This window comes from Macaca mulatta, chromosome 3, assembly GCF_049350105.2.
Source record: "Macaca mulatta isolate MMU2019108-1 chromosome 3, T2T-MMU8v2.0, whole genome shotgun sequence".
Classification (NCBI taxonomy): Eukaryota; Metazoa; Chordata; class Mammalia; order Primates; family Cercopithecidae; genus Macaca; species Macaca mulatta.
The window spans coordinates 174,269,104-174,289,841 of record NC_133408.1 but is presented as its reverse complement, the minus strand read 5'-3'; the positions used below and the strand labels follow the sequence as shown (position 1 = coordinate 174,289,841).

The 20,738-nt window shown below is 44.2% G+C and overlaps 2 protein-coding genes across 3 annotated transcripts in view; one reads left to right on the top strand and one right to left on the bottom strand.

The window, feature by feature from the left end:
• The window catches only part of AKR1B1 (aldo-keto reductase family 1 member B), a 199,383-nt gene that overhangs the window by 43,271 nt on the left and 135,374 nt on the right, over positions 1-20,738 (top strand). The gene's annotated exons all lie outside the window — the stretch shown is intronic.
• On the bottom strand, positions 166-12,132 carry LOC706293 (aldo-keto reductase family 1 member B10-like). Of its 2 annotated transcripts, none has more exons than XR_013415617.1 (10): positions 11,201-12,132; positions 10,232-10,399; positions 9,024-9,140; positions 7,961-8,038; positions 4,503-4,625; positions 4,103-4,209; positions 3,595-3,676; positions 2,982-3,502; positions 2,253-2,335; positions 166-532 (listed from the first exon to the last, which is right to left on the bottom strand). XR_013415617.1 is itself a non-coding variant. In XM_077997434.1 (10 exons), the coding sequence occupies exons 1-10, from the start codon at positions 11,264-11,266 to the stop codon at positions 490-492; spliced, it is 951 nt and encodes a 316-aa protein (XP_077853560.1). In that variant the 5' UTR covers positions 11,267-12,132; the 3' UTR covers positions 166-489. The 2 variants fall into 2 exon arrangements, 1 of the variants encoding a protein (XP_077853560.1); XM_077997434.1 differs by having other exon boundaries at positions 2,982-3,065.

The window sequence follows — 20,738 nt, the reverse complement described above, 5'->3', positions numbered from 1 at the left end:
TGGTTCAGTCACTTACTACCAGGGTGGCCTTGACAAGTTCCTCCTCTCTCTCTCCTAAGATGTTAAGAGTACCTACCTCAGAGAGGTCATTTTGAGGATTCAGTGACTTCCCCCACAGGAAAACACTTCACGTTGTGTGGGAACATAGTCCACTCTCAATCCATCTTGGTTACCATCATTATTGTTTATTATTGATCTTTACATCCTTAGTGTTGGCAGAGTTTCTTGTGCTTAACAAACATTTGTTCAGATCAGAGAAGTGGAAAAAATTGTCATTTGCTTATTCAAGCCATATTTTCCTGTGATATTCTGATCCTAGTTGCACATACAGAAATACATGTCTAAAACAGCACCTCGATTCTGGTCTATAGCAGGACGAAGTTCACTGTGATCTCAGATAAGCTTGGCTAAAATAGGACGTGAGTGGAGATAGTCACACTTCAGTGAAGAAAGAGAATTCCCTGTGTAATGTCACCAGGAGATTCAACCTCAGAATTCTGCATCGAAGGGGTAGTCCTCCAAATGAGAGGATCTGCAGAAACAAACAAACAAACAAAAACAGAGAAACTGTTCCATCAAAGCAACAGCTCTGGTTGAGAAGGTAATCTTCTCTGGTGGACTCTATGGTATCTGTGTTCTCTCAGCCTCCTCCCTGCAAGAACACAAGAAGGGTGCTCACACCTTGACCTTCCCTCAAACCGATACGAGGGCTTTGCTAGGAAGGAGGACAGACAGTGACCAGCGTACAGGAAACAACTCGGAATGACAACTCATGGTAAGCCTGGTGTCAGGTGAGGCAACTGACAAGTCTTGTCCCAATCCACTGTCACAACATCATGAGGTAGGAAATACCAGCACAATTGACAGCTTGGGGAATGTTATGAGTATTAAATGAGATAATAGCACCGGCAAAGGGCTCAGGACCTTGGCACATTTTCAGCGAAGGTTCAATGGATGTTAGCTGCGATTAGTATTATCATCCTACTTTATAGGTAAAGAAACCAACTAGGTAAAACTTGGAAATTTACCCTATGTCACACAGCTAAGAAACCAGTGTTAGAGTTGGATCTGAGGCCGGGTGGACTTACTCCTGAGCTATCAACCCATTGCCTCCACTGGATATGATGTTCATTGGAAGGTCAGTGGTTCAGTTTGGGGGATAGTCCCCTTTTATGTTCACCCTGCCTTTTTACACTAAGCAGCTGCTACTTTGTTAAGCACTGATAAAAGTAAGCCATTGTAAGATGAGGAAAGGCTGCTGTGATACTAAGGGTGGGCAGGATAGATATGAATATCATGACAAGCAAGCTACACTTGAGATACTGAAACCATTTTTAAAAGCTGAAAAATCATTTTGGCTATAGAAACATTGGAAGAAATTCAAATTGGCATTGAATTGCAGACCTCGCAGTAATAAATGCCAGACAAATCTCTTTGATATATTTAATTAGATCCATTAATCAGAAAGTATTGATTGTAAAGAGATGATTTAGGATTCCCACCTAGCCAGAGTGAAAACTTTCTTTCAACCACATATCTGAGATTTAAAGTAAAGTTACCACCACCTCCTTTAAGAGGCATTTGGAGATTATTTAATCCAGCCTCCCCGGCCTTCTTCCTTGAATGTTCTAAACACAATCCCACCTCAGGGCCTTGGCACCTGCTGTTATCAATGCCAAGAATGCTCTTCCCCCAAATATGCATATGGTATGTCCCTCACAGCAAAGCCTCCCTTGACCCACCCTGTATAAAGGATCTGTCCCACTACCACCCACCACTTCCTATCCACTTTGCCCTACTTTATTTTTCTGTCTAGCATTTGTTACTGTGTGACACACAAATTTTGAGTTGATTTATTTCTGTTCTGTCTTCTTCCCTTCCTCCATAAGCACGTGGAGGCAGCAGCTTTGTACAGTATGATAACCCAAGCATCTAGAAAATGCCTGGCACATAGAGGACCACTAGATATTTATTGAATGCAGGAATAAATGAATGCTCTGCCTCCTGCCTATTGACAACACACCTTCTGTTACAATTCTAGCTCTACATCCAGAAGTTCAGACAATGATCAGCAATTAGAGATGTGTCCATCACAGTGATTCCCAGGTACCCCAATTTTAACTTTCAAAACCGCCCCAAAATTGTATTTGAAGACACAAGTAGTCCCAGCAGCCTTCTAATTCTTCCAACTAACCCTCTACCAGTTTAGAAAAACTCCTAGCAATGCTCCTAGTTAACTCCATGCCACTTACTGCAACATCTTGCAGGCCCTCCAGTTTCTGTTGAAGCTGAGTATCGTTGCCATCTCCTCATCACTCAATTTAAAGTCAAAGACCTGGAAAGATAGGAGTTCCAGTACATCATCAGTAGGGTCGTTACTGCTGTGACTGGAGACTACCAGCAATTCTAGCAGGGAGTTCTAGCAGCACAAACTGGTCAGTGGTGTTTTTCCATTATGTCCACGGGATACAAATTTTTCTCTAAATTAGGTCCTACACAAAGACCGCAGTGTTTGTAGTGCTCAGTGTTCCGGGGGAGGGAGACCAGGCTCACAGGCACTAAGCCCCAGGTGTGCACAGGCCCTGTATTCCATGATGCACCCTTCTAGAAGACAGTTCTCCAAGGACAGTTCACACCTCCTTTGCTGCCGGAAGATGAGCAGGGAGGCCAGGACAGTCTGCTCATGTGGTGGCCCTGGGTTTAGCTGCTCAGGGGCAACTGAGGGTCTTCTCAGTGGTGTGAGGCACAGCTGTGCTCAGACCTGACAGGGCTTCAGCAGGCACTGTCCCCAGCATGTCCTAAGCCCATGGATCATTCATCTCAGGTATACTGAGCCTAGATCCCTGGGCTGGAAAATGATAGGGTGGTAGGAACGGAGGCGACCAAAGACAGTGCAGGGATGAGGTGAGAAGCCTAATGACAGGGTCTGTCTCTGCCCCACTTCCCTGAGGAATACCAGGGCTAACCAGCCAGGATCTTACCTGAATGTTCTCAACAATGCGTCCCGGTGTCACAGACTTGGGGATCACAATCACATTCCTCTGGATATGGAAAGGGATCAGAACCTGTGTGGAAAGGGGACATCAAGTTTCCACTCAGCTACAAGGACCCCTCCTTTTATGGAAAGGAAGAATAAAACATTTTTGCAGCTCACTGTGGCTTCAGGTACAATCGCTGATACTGACTGAACCCTTCGCAGCTATTAGACTTGTGCCAGCTCCTTGCTTCATTCTCTCCCTTCATCTTAGGGACAACCCTGTGATCTTCATTTTTTAGGAATAAAGAAAGCAGTTTGGGTCATAAGGCTGATCAGAGGTGGAGTTGGCATCTGTACCCATATCCCTAGACTTCAAAGCCATGCTTTGCGACTTGGCTGTAGGACTTAACAGGAAGCTGTGAGGCAGAAGCTATCTTTGTTTCAGTGACAGCTCTTGTGTTTCTTGAGGTTCCAACAGACTTCGAAGGAAACACTTTAGAGGGCTTCAGCTCCTGTGTTCTTCCCCTTTAAGGAGTTAGTTGAGGACAACACAAGAAATGAAACATGAGACTGGAAGAAATAGTTGTTGGATAACAAGAAAAATATAAATATGATACCTGGGCTGCGGTTTTCTTGTGCTTTGCAGCAATCTCCTTAATCTTGGGCTCCTCCAGCAGGGAAGGGTCCTCTGGCTTGGCCCTAGAGGCAGAAAGATGCTGATGTGAACAATCACCATGGCTACCATGTACAGACGGACACCACTCCAATGAGGGTCTCAAGACCGATCATAAGAGCCTCTCCATCTGGGAGACAGGCAGGAGGACCTGGAAGCTTGGTTCCTTCCCCAGGGCTCTGAAGTCTCAGCATTTTGCAAAGCCTGGTTCATGCTTGGGTGGAATATATTCCCAGAGGATCAAAAACGTCACCCATGTTTTTGTTGTTGCTGTTGTTGTTGCTTTTTAATTCCCATTTGATCCCACTGTCATCCCATTTGGTTGTACCAAATGCATTACCTTACACACGTTTTTCTTTCCAGTGACTTATGGTCTCATACCAATATTTACCAAACATAAAATAACGTTTTAAAGATTATCAAGAGAAGTATCTACTGCTTGGAAGCCTCACCAAGGTCTATCCGGAGAGCCCAGCGGGCTGTAGGCTGTAACGGTGATGCCCTTGGAGTGGCAGTACTGGATCAGTTTCTCCTGCGTGAGGTACGGGTGACACTCAACCTGCAACAGCAGACAATTCGCATCACGGGGAAAGCTGGCTGGCTTTTTGAGTTGTTCATAGGGAGTTCTACACACACACACACACAAAGAGACCACCAAGCAAAGACCAAACACCTACCCACTGAGATTCTTGCTAACATACCCATGAGATCAGCCTCACACCTCCCACAAGTGTCCTGATCACTGACCCCTGAGATGACACTCGGGGCATAGATAGCATTGAACATTCCTCCCAATGTTTAAGAAGTAATAGGGCAAGACCTTTATTTAGCCTTATACTAAACAGAATTTACCTGGTTAGTCACTGGTTTATATTTCCGTCCAGGTTTGTTCAAGAGCCTCTCGATCTTGAAGTGGTTGAAATTGGAGATGCCAAGGGCTTTCACCAGCCCCTCATCCACCAGCTCCTCCATGGCCTGTCATAGAAAGGAAAACCTTTTGGGCAGCCCCAGAGGGACTACAGGGACCCTGGCTTGCCTTAGTCCTCCCTGGGACAGAAATTGCTAAAGGATCCAGCACAACAGGGTTAGCTGAAGCATTCACAGGAAGTTTCAGTCCAGGGCCTGGGTGCCCAATAGTGATTGGTTCCAGCCCTACTGCCCCTCCCCACCCCAAGAAAAACTAGGAGTAACAGGTAAAGATTTTATATTCTTGCCACTCTCACCTTACACGTAAAGAAACACATTCAAAATTATACTGCTCTATACAGGGGAAATATGAAGTTTTGTAATGCAAAAAATAAAAAATAAAAAATGAACATTTGTAAGCTTATGAGATGATTGTATTTTTAATGAATCTAAATGACAGCAGGTAGCTACGGCTGTGTGTGAATTGTACACCCAAACCTTGGCAAGCTGTGTTAGGAAGAGGCTGCAGCATGTGGAGAAGCCTCACTTGTGGGTCCTGAGTCACCTTCTCCCACACCAACCGTGCTCGGGTTTGCAGGAAGGTCATGCATATAGATTATGCCCTGGCAGGGGCACCTGGGCAAGGAGTTGTGTGGGGCTGAAACCTGACCCACCGTCTGCATATCCAGCCATGCTTCCCGGTACAGAAACTACCACCAAGGAAGGGAATCTTTGTTTAACTTTTAGCCTATATTGGGCATTTTCCAAACTTGCCCAAAGATATCATATATGTTAGCAGCAGCCTCCAATGCAACATGTATTTATTAGCCATCTATTACATGTTCCAGAAGTTGTCAGGATGTAAAAGTATACAATGTGCTTCCTTCTTCTGGGATTCTTACAGTCCAATTAAAGTGCCAGGGTTCCCTTCTATGGAGCCATCAACCATGACCGTGAGGCTGCCTCAGGTAACATGACCGTGGCATAGACAGAGTCAGAAAGGGCAGAGAAGGAAGAGATTCACACAGCCTGCAGCTGTCAGGGCAGACCTTCAGGTAGAGTTTAAACTGCGTCTCAGAAAAAAAGAGAGAGAGAGAAAAGAGGGGAAAATCATGGGCCTGGGTTTCAGCAAACTAGGGTAAGTTTTTAACTCTTGTAGGCCTTAGTATTCTCTTCTTAAAAGAAGTCTTATAATAAATACATGCTAATAATATATATCTTTCTGATGCACATTATCAGAGGCTGAGACAGGAGGATTGCTTGAGGCCTGGTGTTCGAGACCATCCTGGGCAACATAGCAAGACTCTGTCTGTACCAGAAAAATTTTTTTCAATTAGCTGGATGTGGTGGCATGTGCCTCTGATCCCAGCTACCTGGGAAGATTGCTTGAGCGCAGGAGTCCGAGGCTGCACTGACCTGTGATCTTGCCATTGTACTGTAGCCTGTGCAACAGAACAAGACTCTCTGAATTTAAAAAAAAAAAAAAAAAAAAGTAATATCGGTGGCTGGGTTTCACCCCCCAGAGTTTCTTACAGATTTTGTCTGAGTTATAGCCTAGACATTGGGATTTTTAAACTCCTCAAGTGATTCTAATGAACAGCCACATTGAGAACCACAAGTGGAGATGAAGTATTTCAAATTGGGCAGTAGAGTTTAGATGCTATGAAAACATAAGGTTCCCAACACTTCTGATGGGGCAATTAGATAATATAAAAGCTATTGTACATCATAGGTCAGGTTAGTTTGCCTGTCTTCGAACTTGACTTCTTTTTACTTTTTCCTCCCCTCTGCTTCAGGGTGATCAATGAGGTTTCTACTGAACTGGCTGTGGGTCTACAGAAACATCCAGCGCTTTCATATTCAAGTCTGCTCGTTTCAAATCAGAGCCTCTGACCTTGATCACTGATATCTTTTCATGCCTTTCAAATGTTGTATTTAGCAGTCATCCTTGTACCCATTCAGAAAACAGCACGGTGAGACGCAGGCTACACTGACACACGAGCCATATTAACATCATCGTAGGAGCTAAGGCAAACTGATAAAATGTATTGCAAATGGCCAGGTGCAGTGGCTCACGCCAGTAATCCGAGCACTCAGGGAAGCCGAGATGGGTGGATCCCCTGAGGTCAGGAGTTTGAGACCAGTCTGGCTAACATGGTGAAACCCTGTCTCTACTAAAAATACAAAAGTTAGCCGAGCGTGGTGGTATGCACGTGCAGTCCCAGCTACTCAGGAGGCTAAGGCAGGAGAATGGCTTTAACTCGATAGAGGAATGTTGCAGTGAGCCAAGATGAAGCCACTGCACTCCAGCCTGGGCAACAAAGTGAGACTCTGTCTTTAAAAAAGAACGCTGTGCTTGTGGATTAATGTTTTTGAAGAAACAATACACAGAAAAAGCTACGTTTAGTTGAATCATGTCAATTCTAAGCATTTCAGAAGGGTGAGGCTTAATATATTTTCCCTTGTAAAACACAATACAAACTCGCAACTACATGTACCCCTACACAGACAGCTGCCACTATGACACCATTAACTCTTGGAGTCATATGCCAGTGTTCATTTATAACTTACTCCTCCACTTCGTTCTCTACTAGCATTTGCAAAAGGATATAATAGTATAATAAAAAATGATCAGAGAAAACACTGATCCCTTAATTAACTTTGAATGTGAATGATGTGAAACAGGTCATGATGTGATCTGGGAAGCAGGGCACTCAGGCTCCCTAATTTCCGGATGTGTGTTCACTGCATGCCAAGCGCCACGCTGATGGCTTTGGTGGTTGGACTTGTGATTCAGATGAGTCTGGGTCCAATCCCAGCTCTGCCACACACATTGTGACATGACCTGCGCAAGTCACCAATCAATCTAGGCTTCAAATGTCATTATTTATAAAGGTGGATGTTAACCCTGCCTTATAGGTTTAGATGATTACATGGTGGCTATGACTAATGTTCCTGGCATGTAAACCATCTTAATCTTTATTGCACCCTCAAAAATACATAGTAGTAGTATGTGTTATAAGACTTCTTTTTAAGAAGAGAAAACTGAGCCCTACAAGAGTTACAAAACTGATCCTAGGTTACTCAGCTGCTATGAGAAAACCCAGGCCCAAACCTCCTGTTCCAAATGGCTCGCCCTGGTTTGAGAACAGCATGTATATTCACCAAAGTTGGGTACATTATATTTCCAGTCTTATTTGAAGACTCAGTATTAGCCTTGAAATATAAATAGTATCAGATGCACCCAAAAGCCAAAGGTGATGAGGAAGATATTAGAAGAGCTAGAGAATCACAATGATGAAATTAGAAAGCATCAGGCACATGGCCTCTTTCATATGAACGGGAAGTCTCATTGATAACTGAAGATTTCTCTCCCAGCACACTTAGAGGAAGCTGGAACCTACCTCCCAGGCATCCAAGAACATTGCTTTTCCACCGATGATATTACCTTTATCATCTTTGGGGTAAAAGTCATCCCCAGACTGTAAATACAGAATGAAAAGTTTACTGGAATCTGCATCATGATACTTGGTTCTGTTAAACAAGGTTTCAGGGTCCTGACTCTTGCTAAATACCACATGTGCATACCAGGTTTTCAGACTCTGTAGTACATACTACAAGAATGTGAGTTTAAACAAAATCTCTATATCTACTGTAGCATATTAATCCATATATTTTAGAAACCACTGGATTGACGTTAAGATCTGCTGTTAGTACATTCCAGAAGCCACCTTTATCACCATGGACATTCACCTCATACACCTAGATCCTGTGTACACCCAAGGGCAAACTTTCATTTCAGTATCACTGGATAAGGATTAGATCTCCAGGGTGTGGTTTTCTGGGGAAGATATTGGCCAGCTTCTATCCTTGCAGCCTCTAGAAGAGACATGGAATAAGGGATGGCAGGCCATCATGGCTCCAGCTGGTCAGGAGGGGAGAGAGCTGGAAATTTGTCTCTCCCACCCCTCAGGAGCAGGTAGAGCAGAGCCCCAGGCAATGGGAGCCGCGATGACTACTGGCTTCCTTCCAGCATCACCGCACTTGGGCTTTTTTCCAAGATGCCACTCCCGGGGTGTGCTTTGCTTAAGAAGGTAATTAGGCCCTGGAATATAGTTATGCATGTCTAATCCAAGGGATTTGCTGGGAGGGCAACTCTGGGGCGCAAAATCAAGACAAAGGTGATAGGGCAGTTGCAACTTGTCTGGGCTGCCAGAAATCATGGCTTCTCTCAGACATACTGCAAGAAAACGCAGGCATGTGGCCACCTCAGCAGCACACATGGCCTCAGCCTCCCTTCCACGCCAGCGTCTTTCTGCTCCAAGGTCTCTTCCTGACCACCTGACACTCCCAATTATGAACTACAAGGTCTCCTGCTCCAGTCCACACCACCCCTAGCCCTGGTGCAGCTACTATTTTCTGGTAGCTACTCAGAAACTAGAGGCTGAGAAAGGGAGTCGCTCAAACCTTGAATCCCTGTGGCCAGTGAATAAGATAGACGTCCAGATAGCTCAGCTTCAGGTCCTTGAGGGTCTTCTCAAAGGCTTTCCTCACAAGCGGTCTCTCAAAGAAAGTGGGCCACAACTGCAAGAGTGTAGCAATAGGCTGTTAATATTTGGAGAAGGAAGGGCCATGTTATACCCATTGTCCCTGCCTTTTGATTTGCACCCTGAGCTAACCTGGCACAGGCCATTTATAACAAAGCTGATTAAGATCCACGACACCGTGTGGAAGATCACCAGGGCTCAGCACGTCAATGACATGTCTTAAGTGTTAAAACCAATTTACTTTTTCAACTCTCCTAGTACTCTATATGTCTCTCAGATCATTTAAGTAAATGTGGCCACACATTTGAAATCTGTTTACCTGTCTCAGTCTCTTCCTCAACTGTGGGCTCTCTGAAAGGAGGACTTGTGTGTAACTTTTAAATGTCAAGAATTCTTAGGCCTTCAGGAAAAGATGGTCCTTTATCTGACCTATATGATAGGTCCCTTACGAAGCCTGTCAGGCCCCAAGTGATAACTTTATAAGGGCTTTATCCACACTTGGCTGCTACACAGTGGGGTCTATTTGTCCCACCAGATATATGCAATTTCCACGTACCTAGAACTAGTGTTTTTTCAGCAAGTTGTGTATAATGTAAATCCAGTGATTCTAAACCCCCTCACACCCAACACCCTCTTCTTTTTTATAACATTGTGTACCTCACCTTTTACTAGATCAAATAAAGAAAATCATATGTGGCAATAGAAAAATGCTCCTACTGTTTTCCAAAATGCCCCCGACTGAGAACTTTAGGGACACAGTGGCGGAGACCACAGTGCTGACAGGGAGGCCACACATCAAGCCCTGCCTGCACCCTTGGCCTCTGACTGCCTCTGGGCAGATGGTGGATCCCTCTGATGGGGAACAGGGAGGCCCAGGGCAGTGCAGGGCTCCATGGAGACAAGCCCACTGTGAGAAAACCAACACGCAGGTAGGTGGCGCAGCAATGACATGTTCAATTATCAATTGCGGCTTGGAGTATGGATAGAATTGTATCCACAGATGTTATCAAGGCAGGGATGAAAAGGGCTACATGTAGAAAAGGCTGACAGAGATCTCGCTGCCGACCCGACCCAGATACTTCTGCCTGCCTTGAAGTGAAGGCCTCGCACCCAATGCGCCATGTGCACCTTGCTGACGATGAACAGGTCCTCCCGCTTCACAGCCTGCTCTTGGATCTTCTCTTGGATGGCTTCCCCCACCTCATGTTCATTCTGATAGACATAGGCACAGTCAATGTGGCGATACCCTGCATCAATGGCCACCTTCACTGCTTCTTTCACTTTGCCGAGAGGAGACTGAAAAGCAAAAGAAAAGCCCATCACACATGTATTTTTTTTTTTCCTTAAGAGAAGGGACCTTGCCATGTTGCCCAGGCTGGCCTCACATTCCCAGGTTCAAACAATCCACCCAACTCCCGAGTAGCTGGAATTACACCACATTCAGCAACCAACATAGTCTCTTATCCCCAGACCACCTTCAACAGGCTGCCCCACATGGCCCAGTTTCTCCAAACCAAGGCCTCACTGGGGTCTCCTGGGCCAGGGAATATCTGGCAAAATTTAGAAAAGTTTTCAAAAGAAGAGAAGGAAAGTGAATTAATTTGGGATTACAGGCATGAGCCACCACACCCGGCCAGTTCTGCATTTCTAACAAGTTCCCAGGTCATATGGATTCTGCTAACCCAAGTCCCACACCCTGATCTACAAAGGGGTGCCAAGGACTTGGGGCTCTGCATCCTCTCCACAACCGCCCGGCCCACAACAAACCCACAGCCAAGTGGGGAAATGTTGAGCCCAATTAAGTGTCCTAGAGCCAGAGAGAGAAACTGCCCCGGAAAACAATTTTAGGTCCAACAGCTGCTTGAAATTTGATACTTGCTAGAGAAGCTCTCAGCACTGCTGGGAAAGCCAGCCTTGGAGCTTTGCAGCCTGAATCAGCTCTGAGAAAAGAAAGCAACCGGAGTCCCGGCTCCAGGACTGAATCTCACCTCTCCAAACCCCTGCCCGACCTCCAGGCTTTCCTGGCTGAATGCAGAAAGAGAAAACACCCAAACGCCCCTCCAGAGAAGAAGGCTACGCAAAGATTTGCATATTTACCTGCCATGTGCCCAGGCCCACAATGGGCATCTTGGCTTTGGTACTGAGCTCCACAAAGGTGGTCATGGTTGGCGCAGAAATGATTCTGAGTGAGCAGGTAGAAGTCTGACGTCCTGCTGTGTCCAGAGTTGGTTGCTTCTGGTGGGTTCTTGGTCTCGCTGACTTCAAGAATGAAGCCACAGACCTTCGCAGTGATTGTTACAGCTCTTAACGATGGTGTGTACAGAGTTTGTTCCTTCAGATGTGTCTGGAGTTTCTCCCTTCTGGTGGGTTCGTGGTGTCTCTGACTTCAAGAATGAAGCCACAGAGTTTCGTGGCGAGTGTTACAGCTGTTAAAGGTGGTGCAGATCCAAACAGTCAGCAGCAGCAAGATTTATTAGGAAGAGGGAATGAACAAAGCTTCCACAGCTGGAAGGGAACCCGAGCAGGTTGTTTATTCCATTATTTATCCCCGCCCATGCGTTGCAGATCGGTCCATTTTGCAGAGCACTGATTGGTCCATTTTGCAGAGCACTGATTGGTGCATTTTACAGAGTGGTGTTTGGTGCATTTACAGTCCTTTAGGTAGACACAGCGCTGATTCGTACATTTTTACAGAGTGCTGATTGATGCATTTACAATCCTTTAACTAGACAGAAAAGTTCTCCAAGTCCCCAGTCGCCCCAGGAAGTCCAGCTGGCTTCACCTCTCAATCCTCCCTCTAAACAGGACATCCTAACTGCTGTTGGGAATTGGGCGATGTCCACTCTAGACACTTCTTGCTGGATACGGATGAACAAGAGGCCTTGCAGTTGTAGTGTCCTTCAGAGGGGGAACTCTTTAGGCCAGTCAAAGGGCCAGCAGGTCGGTCCAAGGGTCCTCGGTACAAGTTGTTAGTCGAGCACACTTGGGGTTCCATTTGTAAGACCATCTGTAGCTTGATGGTGTCAATCCTAGAGGAAACAAATTTACAAGGAGGTTAAAAATACAGGGCCCAAAGGTGAGTAATAGCAAGATGGCTGTCACGGGCCTAGAAAGGGGAGAAGCCATGTTGCCCAACTCCAGAGGTTGGCATAAGAGTTAGAAAGGCACTGTCTGATTTCAGAAGCCTTTTCCTGTAAACGTCGGGTGGCATCTCGTACTATCCCTGACTGGTTAGTGAAAAAACAATACTCTCCCCCTAAAAAGGTGCAGAGCCCTCCTTTCTCAGCAGTGAGGAGGTCAAGGTCTCGGCGGTTTTGGAGAGTCACTACTGCCAAATAGTCTATTTGGGATTGTAGAGTAAGGATAGATTTCATTATTTCTTGCAAACTGTCTGAGAAATCCTTTGAGAGTGTGTGATAGTAGGATAATGAAGTAGATAAACTGGCTATTCCAGTTCCTGTAGCAGTAGCTGTTCCTAACCCTGTAAGTAGGGGTAGTAGTTATATGGCTCTGCACTGATGGACTTGAGTTTTGAGGGGCACTGATAGGGTCTGATTTCCTGGGGCAATGTTAATGTTGGGACTTAGGAAGACTAAGGTGCAGGTGCCTGTCCACTTAGTGGGGAGGCAGATATAGGTTGACGTTACACAGAAGAAGAGTATGCCTTGCTGTATAGTCAGAACAGGGTATGTATATTAAAAAGGTGTGTGAGTTTGTTGTTTTCATTTTCCCATACTCCTAGAGGACTTGCCAAGGTAAATACAGTGAGTGTCCGGAAAGGGGTGTTGGGAGCAAACTGAATGGCTCTCTGTGTTCTATTTTCCCATTGGAGAAAAAAACAGTTTGTATCTACTAGGAACCATTCAAGAGAGTGCTTGAAAGATGGCATGAGATGGGATGAAAGATTGGTGCGTTTTTGCAGAGTGCTGATTAGTGCATTTACTATCTGCTAGCTAGGGAGAAATGTTCTCCAAGTCCCCACTCGACTCAGGAAGTCCAGCTGGCTTCACCATTCACTGCTTTTTGTTTGTTTGTTTTTGAGACGGAGTCTTGCTCTGACTCCCAGGCTGGAGTGCAGTGGTGTGATCTCGGGTCACTGCTACCTCCATCTCCCGGGTTCAAGCAACTCTCCTCCCGAATAGCTGGGATTATAGGTGCCCACCATCACTCCAGTCTAACTTTTGTATTTTTAGTAGAGACAGACTGGTCTCAAACTCCTGACCTCCCGCCCACCTCGGCCTTCCGAAGTGCTGGGATTACAGGCATGAGCTTCTGTGCGTGGCCACATCCTGCTTAAGAAGGCTGGTGCTACCTGCTGTGGGAAGAGCTGGAGCCTGGCCACAGTAGCTTCCCTGCCCTATCCAAACAAGAAATCCCTTCCAGGCTTTTGTGAGATTGACGATTGTGTGAATGAATTATTACACATGGCAACCTTGTGTAAAGTTCTCTTACATAAGAGTATCATCGGCATTTTTGTTTGTTCATGATGAGTCAAGAAATTCAAAACAGCCCAAAGTTGGAAAGTAGTGAGGGAGAGAGAGGGGAAGGAAAGAAGAGTAGGGGGAGGGAGGGAAGGAATGAGGGAAGAGTACAGAAGAGAGAAAAGAGAAAGAAAACGAAAGAGAGTAAAGGTAGGGAGGAAGGCAGGAGGGCAGGAAGGCAGAATGGCAGGCAGGCAGGCAGGAAGGAGAAAGAAAGAAAAGAAAGAAGAGAAAGAAAGAGAGAGAAAGAAAGAAAAGAAAGAGAGAGAAAGAAAGAAAGAAAGAAAGAAAGAAAGAAAGAAAGAAAGAAAGAAAGAAAGAAAGAAAGAAAAGAAAGAAGAAAGAAAGAAAGAAAGAAAGAAAGAAAGAAAGAAAGAAAGAAAGAAAGAAAGAAAGAAAGAAAGAGAAAGAAAGAAAGAGAGGTAAAGAAAGAAAAATGAAAGGGTAAGAAAGAAGCCTGGCCAACATGATGAAACCCCATCTCTACTAAAAATACAAAAATTAGCTGGTCATGGTGGTGAGAGGTGAAGCCAACTGGACTTCTGGGTTGCATAGGGACTTGGAGATCTTTTCTGTCTTACAAGAGGATTGTAAAATGCACCAATCAGCACTCTGTAGCTAGGATGGTAAAATGCACCAATCAGTGCTCTGTGGCTAGTAGAGGTTTATAAAATGGACCAATCAGCACTCTGTAAAATGGACCAATCAGTGCTCTGTAAAATGGACCAATCAGCATTCCTTAAAATGGACCAATCAGCACTCTGTAAAATGGACCAATCAGCAGGAAGTGGTCAGGGAAAAATAAGGGAATTAAAGCTGGCCATCCCAGCCTGCAGAGGCAACCCACTTGGGTACCCTTACATGCTGTGGAAACGTTGTTCTTTTACTCTTCAAAATAAATCTTGCTGCTGCTGACTCTTTGGGTCTGTGCCATCTTTAAGAGCTGTAACACTCACTGCGAAGATGTGTGCTCCATTCTTGAAGTTAGTGAGATCAGGAACCTACCGGAAGGGACCAACTCCAGACACAGTGGCCATGTCTGTAATCCCAACTACTTGGGATGCTGAGACAGGAGAATCGCTTGAACCTGGGAGGTGGAGGTTGCAGTGAGCAGAGATCATGCCACTGCACTCCAGCCTGGACAACAGAGTGAGACCCTGTCTGAAAAAGAAAGAAGGGGAGAAAGAAAGAAAGAGACTAAGCAAAGCAAAGAAGGAAAAAAAAACAAGGATTTTCTTTCCCTGTGATGGTTTCCTCTGTGAAATGGAGTCTAGGGAGGAGAGGTAAGAAGCAGTGTTTCCATTTTAGAAGTGGCAATTCCAGGCTCAATGCAGAGATGGTCAAATCCTGGGCTGATTAGAGTCAGCTGTAACTAGTTGGTAGTCAGCAATCTAGGGAACATGATACAGGCCTGTGCCATGCTGTGACATACCATGACAGGCCAGGGCCATGTCACAGCATCAGCTTCGGCTTGAGGGTAGTGGGTTTTTCTGTTTTTTTCGCATTCTTGTTTATGAGGTGGGTTTGCTTGAAAATTGAAATGGACTTGAATCTCTGGGCTGTGGTTTATGACAGCTCTTAGAGGTCAATTGGCATGATATTTTGTACCTATGAGTGAAATATCTTAAATTTCATTGATGTTTGTTAAATTATCTACTTCGACATTAATAATACATGCATGGGCCGGGCATGGTGGCTCACGCCTGTAATCCCAGCACTATGGGAGGCCGAGGAAGGTGGATCACTTGAGCTCAGGAGTTGGAGACCAGCCTGACCAACATGGTGAAATCCTGTCTCTGCTAAAAATCCAAAAATTAGCCGGGCATGGTGGCACATAGCTGTAGTCCCAGCTGCTTGGGAGGCCTGAGAATCACTTGAATCTGGGAGGGAGAGATTGCAGTGAGCCAAGATTGTGCCATGCACTCCAGGCTGGGCGACAGAGAGAGACTCTGTCTCAAAAACAGATACATAAATACACGCATGCCTCATCATCTGGTGGCCACAAAGTCTCCTGGATCTGCACATGGGGCACCTTATTTTCCCAGTGGATACTGGATGACATGCAGGGTTAGTATTGTTGAAATAGTAAATCCTTAGTGACCGTCAAGCTAAATAACAGAGAGAGGGTCCCTAAAAGAAAAATATTTCTCTGGGAGTAGAGCACTGCAATGGGAATACGCATGCCAGAGGAAAGTATGTGTATATTTGGGGAAATAAAGCGAGACAAAAATTTTTCAGGGAAAAAATGAGGATTATCTAATTGCTTTGAAATAATTAGCCTTGGCTACAAAGATCAATCATGAGAGTGTTAGTCTGAGCTTGGACAGGCAGTTAGCTGTTCACAGGTCCTTGCAGAGTATGTTTTTTATTCAGTTGCAATGGCCTTTGTTCAACTTTGTGGTTTTTGCAGTCTTTCGTGGTAATTTTGGTTTTCAGTCGTACAACCATTAGAACCCTCCTTTCATGGCCTTCTGAGCTGTATTTGTTTTTTGTTTTTTGTTTGTTTTTTAACATTAGTGACTCCATTTTGATTCTGACCATTTTTACGTGACGCACAGAAAAAAGAAATGTGTATTATTCATGATAATATTCCTTCGAGAACCACTTAACTATGAATCGGTGAGGAGGGAGATCTTTTTTAGATAATTGAGATTAAGAAGGTATATCGATTAGCTGTTTTCATGTAACAAACCAACTGGTTATAACAGCAACCATTTATTTGCTAGTGATTTTGTGGGCTGGCAGTTTGGTCAGGAAGCAGCTGATAAGCTGGTATCAAAACCACGTGGTGTCAGCTGGGTTTCCTCACCTCTGTGGGCTTCACTGGGGTGGAATGGGATGTCAGGGAAGGCAGGAACCCCTCTTCACATGTTTTTCATTTTCCATGAGGCTAACCTGGACTTGTTCATAGGTAGCAGCATCATAGGAGGCCTACTCTCGGAATGTGTGCAGAGTCACCTGTCACCTTCTATTGATCAAAGCAAGTCTCAAGGCCAGAAAAGGGCCAGGGAGTAAGGAAATTGATTCTACCTCTTGAGGGAATTTGTTACAGGGAATTTTGGCTATTTTTTTTTTTTTTTTTTTTGAGACGGAGTCTCGCTCTGTCACCCAGGCTGGAATGCAGTTGCACAATCTCGGTGCACTACAACATCTGCCTCCTAGGTTCAAGGGATTCTCCTGCCTCAGTCTCCCGAGTAGCTAGGACTACGGGTGCACACCACCACACTCAGCTAATTGTTGTATTTTTATTAGAGACGGGGTATCACCATGTTGGCCAGGATGGTCTCAATCTGCTGACCTTGAGATCTGCCTTCCTTGCTCTCCCAAAATGCTGGGATTACAGGCGTAAGCCACCATGCCTGGCCAAATTTTAGCTATTCTTAATCAACCCCAGAAGGTTTAATAAGAACTTTGATTAGCTCCTTTCTAGCTTCATGAATTTACCAATCTACTCCTGGTTTTGCACCTTTAAAAAACTCTCATATTTTAAAACTGATGAATATATGTCCGTACGACGCTTTACTTTGTTAAAAATAAATAGATAAAAAGTTGAGAGAAAATTATTTTGTAGAAGAAAAATGAATGAGGAGTAGTGTCATATTTCCTTCTCACATCCGTTTCTCTAAGAAATGGATCTGTCATTAAATGTCTGCTCCTAACCCATACTGTTTGAATATAGAGTGCTGTTGGCCATGGTCTGCGGATTATTTATAATCAGCAGCAAGGGGTTACAGTGTAATGGCTTACAATTTGGTGGGGTGGGACCACGGACTAATTGGAGTTTTTTGTTTCAGTCCTCACAACTTATTTGAAGCAGGAGGCTTGGCTGTTCACCCTTTGTGCTTAGTAGTCCACCAAACATCTGCCCAGCCACTACAGGGACTTTTACACTTGCTTGATTCTTTGTGGTATGGACATAGACACTTATCAACATGGGATAGCTTCCTTTGAATCTGCTCCTCTCCACATGGATGACTGAACAGGCATCAAACAGAAGGGTTAAAAAATGACTAGCCTGAGTTACATTGATGACAAGATGACCTTCTGTTGAAAAAAAAAAAAAAGAGAATAAACAAGTGATTATTAAGGGGATTACCTCAACCCAGTGGGTACAGTGGTCTATTATTACTAATAAGTATAACGACCAATTGAAAGCATTTCAGTATAATCGATCTGAACACTTTGAAATGGTCTCAACCCTGGATTTCTTCCTCCAAAGGGCCATTTACTTAGAACCTGCTTATTAGATTTTTTACATATTAAGCAACTATCTATAACTTGCTTGGCCAGGGTGTCAATTCCTATACACCCATAAACCCGGAGAACTGCATCGCACATTGCTTGGGGTCCCCAATGGGTCCCTTGACATAATTGAGACAGACTTCCCTCATGAGAGGTTTTGACAACATTTCCCTTTAATCTGGTAACATCCATTTCCTTTCTGCATTTTCTTTAGCTCCTATTTTTATCAACTTCTTTTTTTCAATGGAAGAGAAAACAGGGGTTGCAGTAGGAGGAGGAAGGCATGGAGTTAAATGGAAAAAATGGCAACTTGTTTTGCTATTTGATCTGCAAGATTATTTCCTCAACTTGTGAAAGGCAAGTCCTTTTGGTGCCCTGGGACATGTACAATAGCTGTCTCTTCTGGCAATTGGAGATTGTTGAGGACACGAGCATCAGTTCTATTTGAAACAAATCTTGGCCTCTACTATTGATAAGACCCCTCTCCATCCAAATTTTTCCAAATGTGTGTGCCACCCCAAGGGCATACTTAGATAGTTTTTTCTTGGTTTTGTAAATGTCCTAAGGCTTAGCTGAGTGCAAACACTTCACACCCTTGGGAAGATCAATTATCCGGCCACCTTCCTGATTTTACTTTTTAAGCATCTTTCCATTAATCACTGAATACCTATTATGTCTTTTTCTTTTAATCACCTGGGAGGATCCATCTATGAATAACTGCCGTCCTGTCTTGAAGGGAGTTTTTCCTAAGTCTTGTTGAATTTGTTATGGTAATTAATTAGATTTAGACATGTGTGCTCTCATTTTAAGTTTGGATTCCCCGTTAAAAAGCCTGCTGGATGAACTGAATTATTAGTAGTTAATATTAAATCATCTTTTGTCTCCTACCTTATTCCGTGCACAAGAATTAGCTGCTTCAAGGATCTAGAACTAGAAATACCATTTGACCCAGTCATCCCATTACTGGGTATATACCCAAAGGATTTTAAGTCATGGTGCTATAAACACACACGCACACATATGTTTATTATGACACTGTTCACCTTAGCAAAGACTTGGCACCAACACAAATGTCCATCAATGACAGACTGGATTAAGAAAATGTGACACATATACACCATGGAATACTATGCAGCCATAAAAAAGGATGAGTTCATGTCCTTGTAGGGACATGGATGAAGGTGGAAACCATCATTCCCAGCAAACTATCACAAGGACGAAAAACCAAACACCACATGTTCCTACTCATAGGTGGGAACAGAACAATGAGAACACTTGGACACAGGAAGGGGAACATCACACACTGGGGCCTGTTGTGGGGTGGGAGGAGGGGGGAGGGATAGCATTAGGAGATATACCTAATGTAAATGACCAGTTAATAGGTGCAGCACACCAACATGGCACATGTATACATATGTAACAAACCTGCACATTGTGCACATGTATCCTAGAACTTAAAGTATAATAAAAAAGAAAAAAATAAATAAAAAAAGAAAATAAATAAATAAATAAATTTAAATTACTAAGATTAAAAAAAAAAAAAAAAAAGAATTACCTGCTCCTCTTATTGCCGTGGTCTTGCAAGGCTCTCCTTCCCGCTTTGCTGAGAATCCGGATTTATTCCTTACAACAAGTGGGCCTTAGTCTCCCTCACGCTAGGGCCATGGTAACTAGACAGTAGGATGCACCCCTCTGGGTGGGGCGACCAAAGGCCCCTTTCCCAAAGGAGAATGTTCGAGCCTCAAAGTTGGACGCCAGAACTGTTAGGAATAACGCTCAAAATCTTAAGGAAATTGAACACTTGAACAAAGGATTCTTAGCAAAGCAATTTTACTTCTGCACCGAGGGGTGCCTCCTTGGCCAGTCGCCATGAGAGCACACATGAACAAAAGGGCACGAGAGCCTTTATTCCTGACGCAAATACTGCCCTTCTATCCTTTCTCCATTGGCCAGGGTCAGGTCGTACAATCTAAACTAATCCCGGTTGGCTAAACATCTGACTTTTTAAGATAAGGTGGGCATGTAAAAAAAAAAGCAGAGAATAAACGGGAAGGAGTGTCTCTAATGAGCTCAAAAGTTAGTCCTCCTTGCAAATAAGGAATGGAATGTGAGCTTCTACTGATAATGCCTGGTACTGTGGCGTGCCTGGGCATCTAACAAAGGCAAAAAGGAAAAAAGGAGGAAAAGGAAAAATGGTGGAGGGGTTACTATGAATTAGAGAATAAAAGATTGATCACATTATTTGAAGAGAAACCTCATCATATCCCACACAACAATCCATCCATCCATCATTCATCCAACCCCAATCCATGTATCCTTCTACTCATCCTTCCTTCTATTCAACCTTCCATCCATCCTTCCATCCTTCCTTCCCTTTTTCCATCCATCCATCCATGGCTCCCTCCCTCCATCCATCCATTCATCCATCCATTGTTCCATACATTCCATCTATCCATTTATTCACCAGATATCATTGAGGCAGGGGAATATAATAATTAACAAAACGCAGAAATCCTTTCTCTCACAGAGCTTACATTCTAGTGGGTAGAAGCAGGGTAAGCAAGCAAACAGCAAATATATAAAATATATAACATATGGATAAACAAATGCTATGGAGAAGAAGAAAACACAGAAGGCCAAGAGGAAATATCAGAGGAGATGGGTTAATTTTAAATAGGATGATGAAGAAGGGTGTCTCTGAGAAGATGATAAATCAACAAGGAAATTAAAAATACAAGTCAGAGAATTATTCTAATACCTGAGGGCAGAGCATCTCGGGCAGTGAGAATAGCAAGGGCAAAACCCTGAGGCACAAGTACCTCTCCTGTGTAATTTTTCAGTAATGGTCAAGGTCTTCTTGGTCCCACCAACTCTCCCTAACTTATTTGGGGCCTGACATTTTTGAACCAATA

Excerpts from the sequence above, each read along its gene's own strand:
- LOC706293 (XM_077997434.1), bottom strand. The coding sequence starts at position 11,266 with ATGACCACCTTTGTGGAGCTCAGTACCAAAGCCAAGATGCCCATTGTG. Across the intron at positions 8,039-9,023 it reads ACTGGCCACAGGGATTCAAG|TCTGGGGATGACTTTTACCC; the intron begins GTTTGAGCGACT and ends CTGTATTTACAG. Across the intron at positions 3,677-4,102 it reads GGCTCTCCGGATAGACCTTG|GGCCAAGCCAGAGGACCCTT; the intron begins GTGAGGCTTCCA and ends TTCTGCCTCTAG.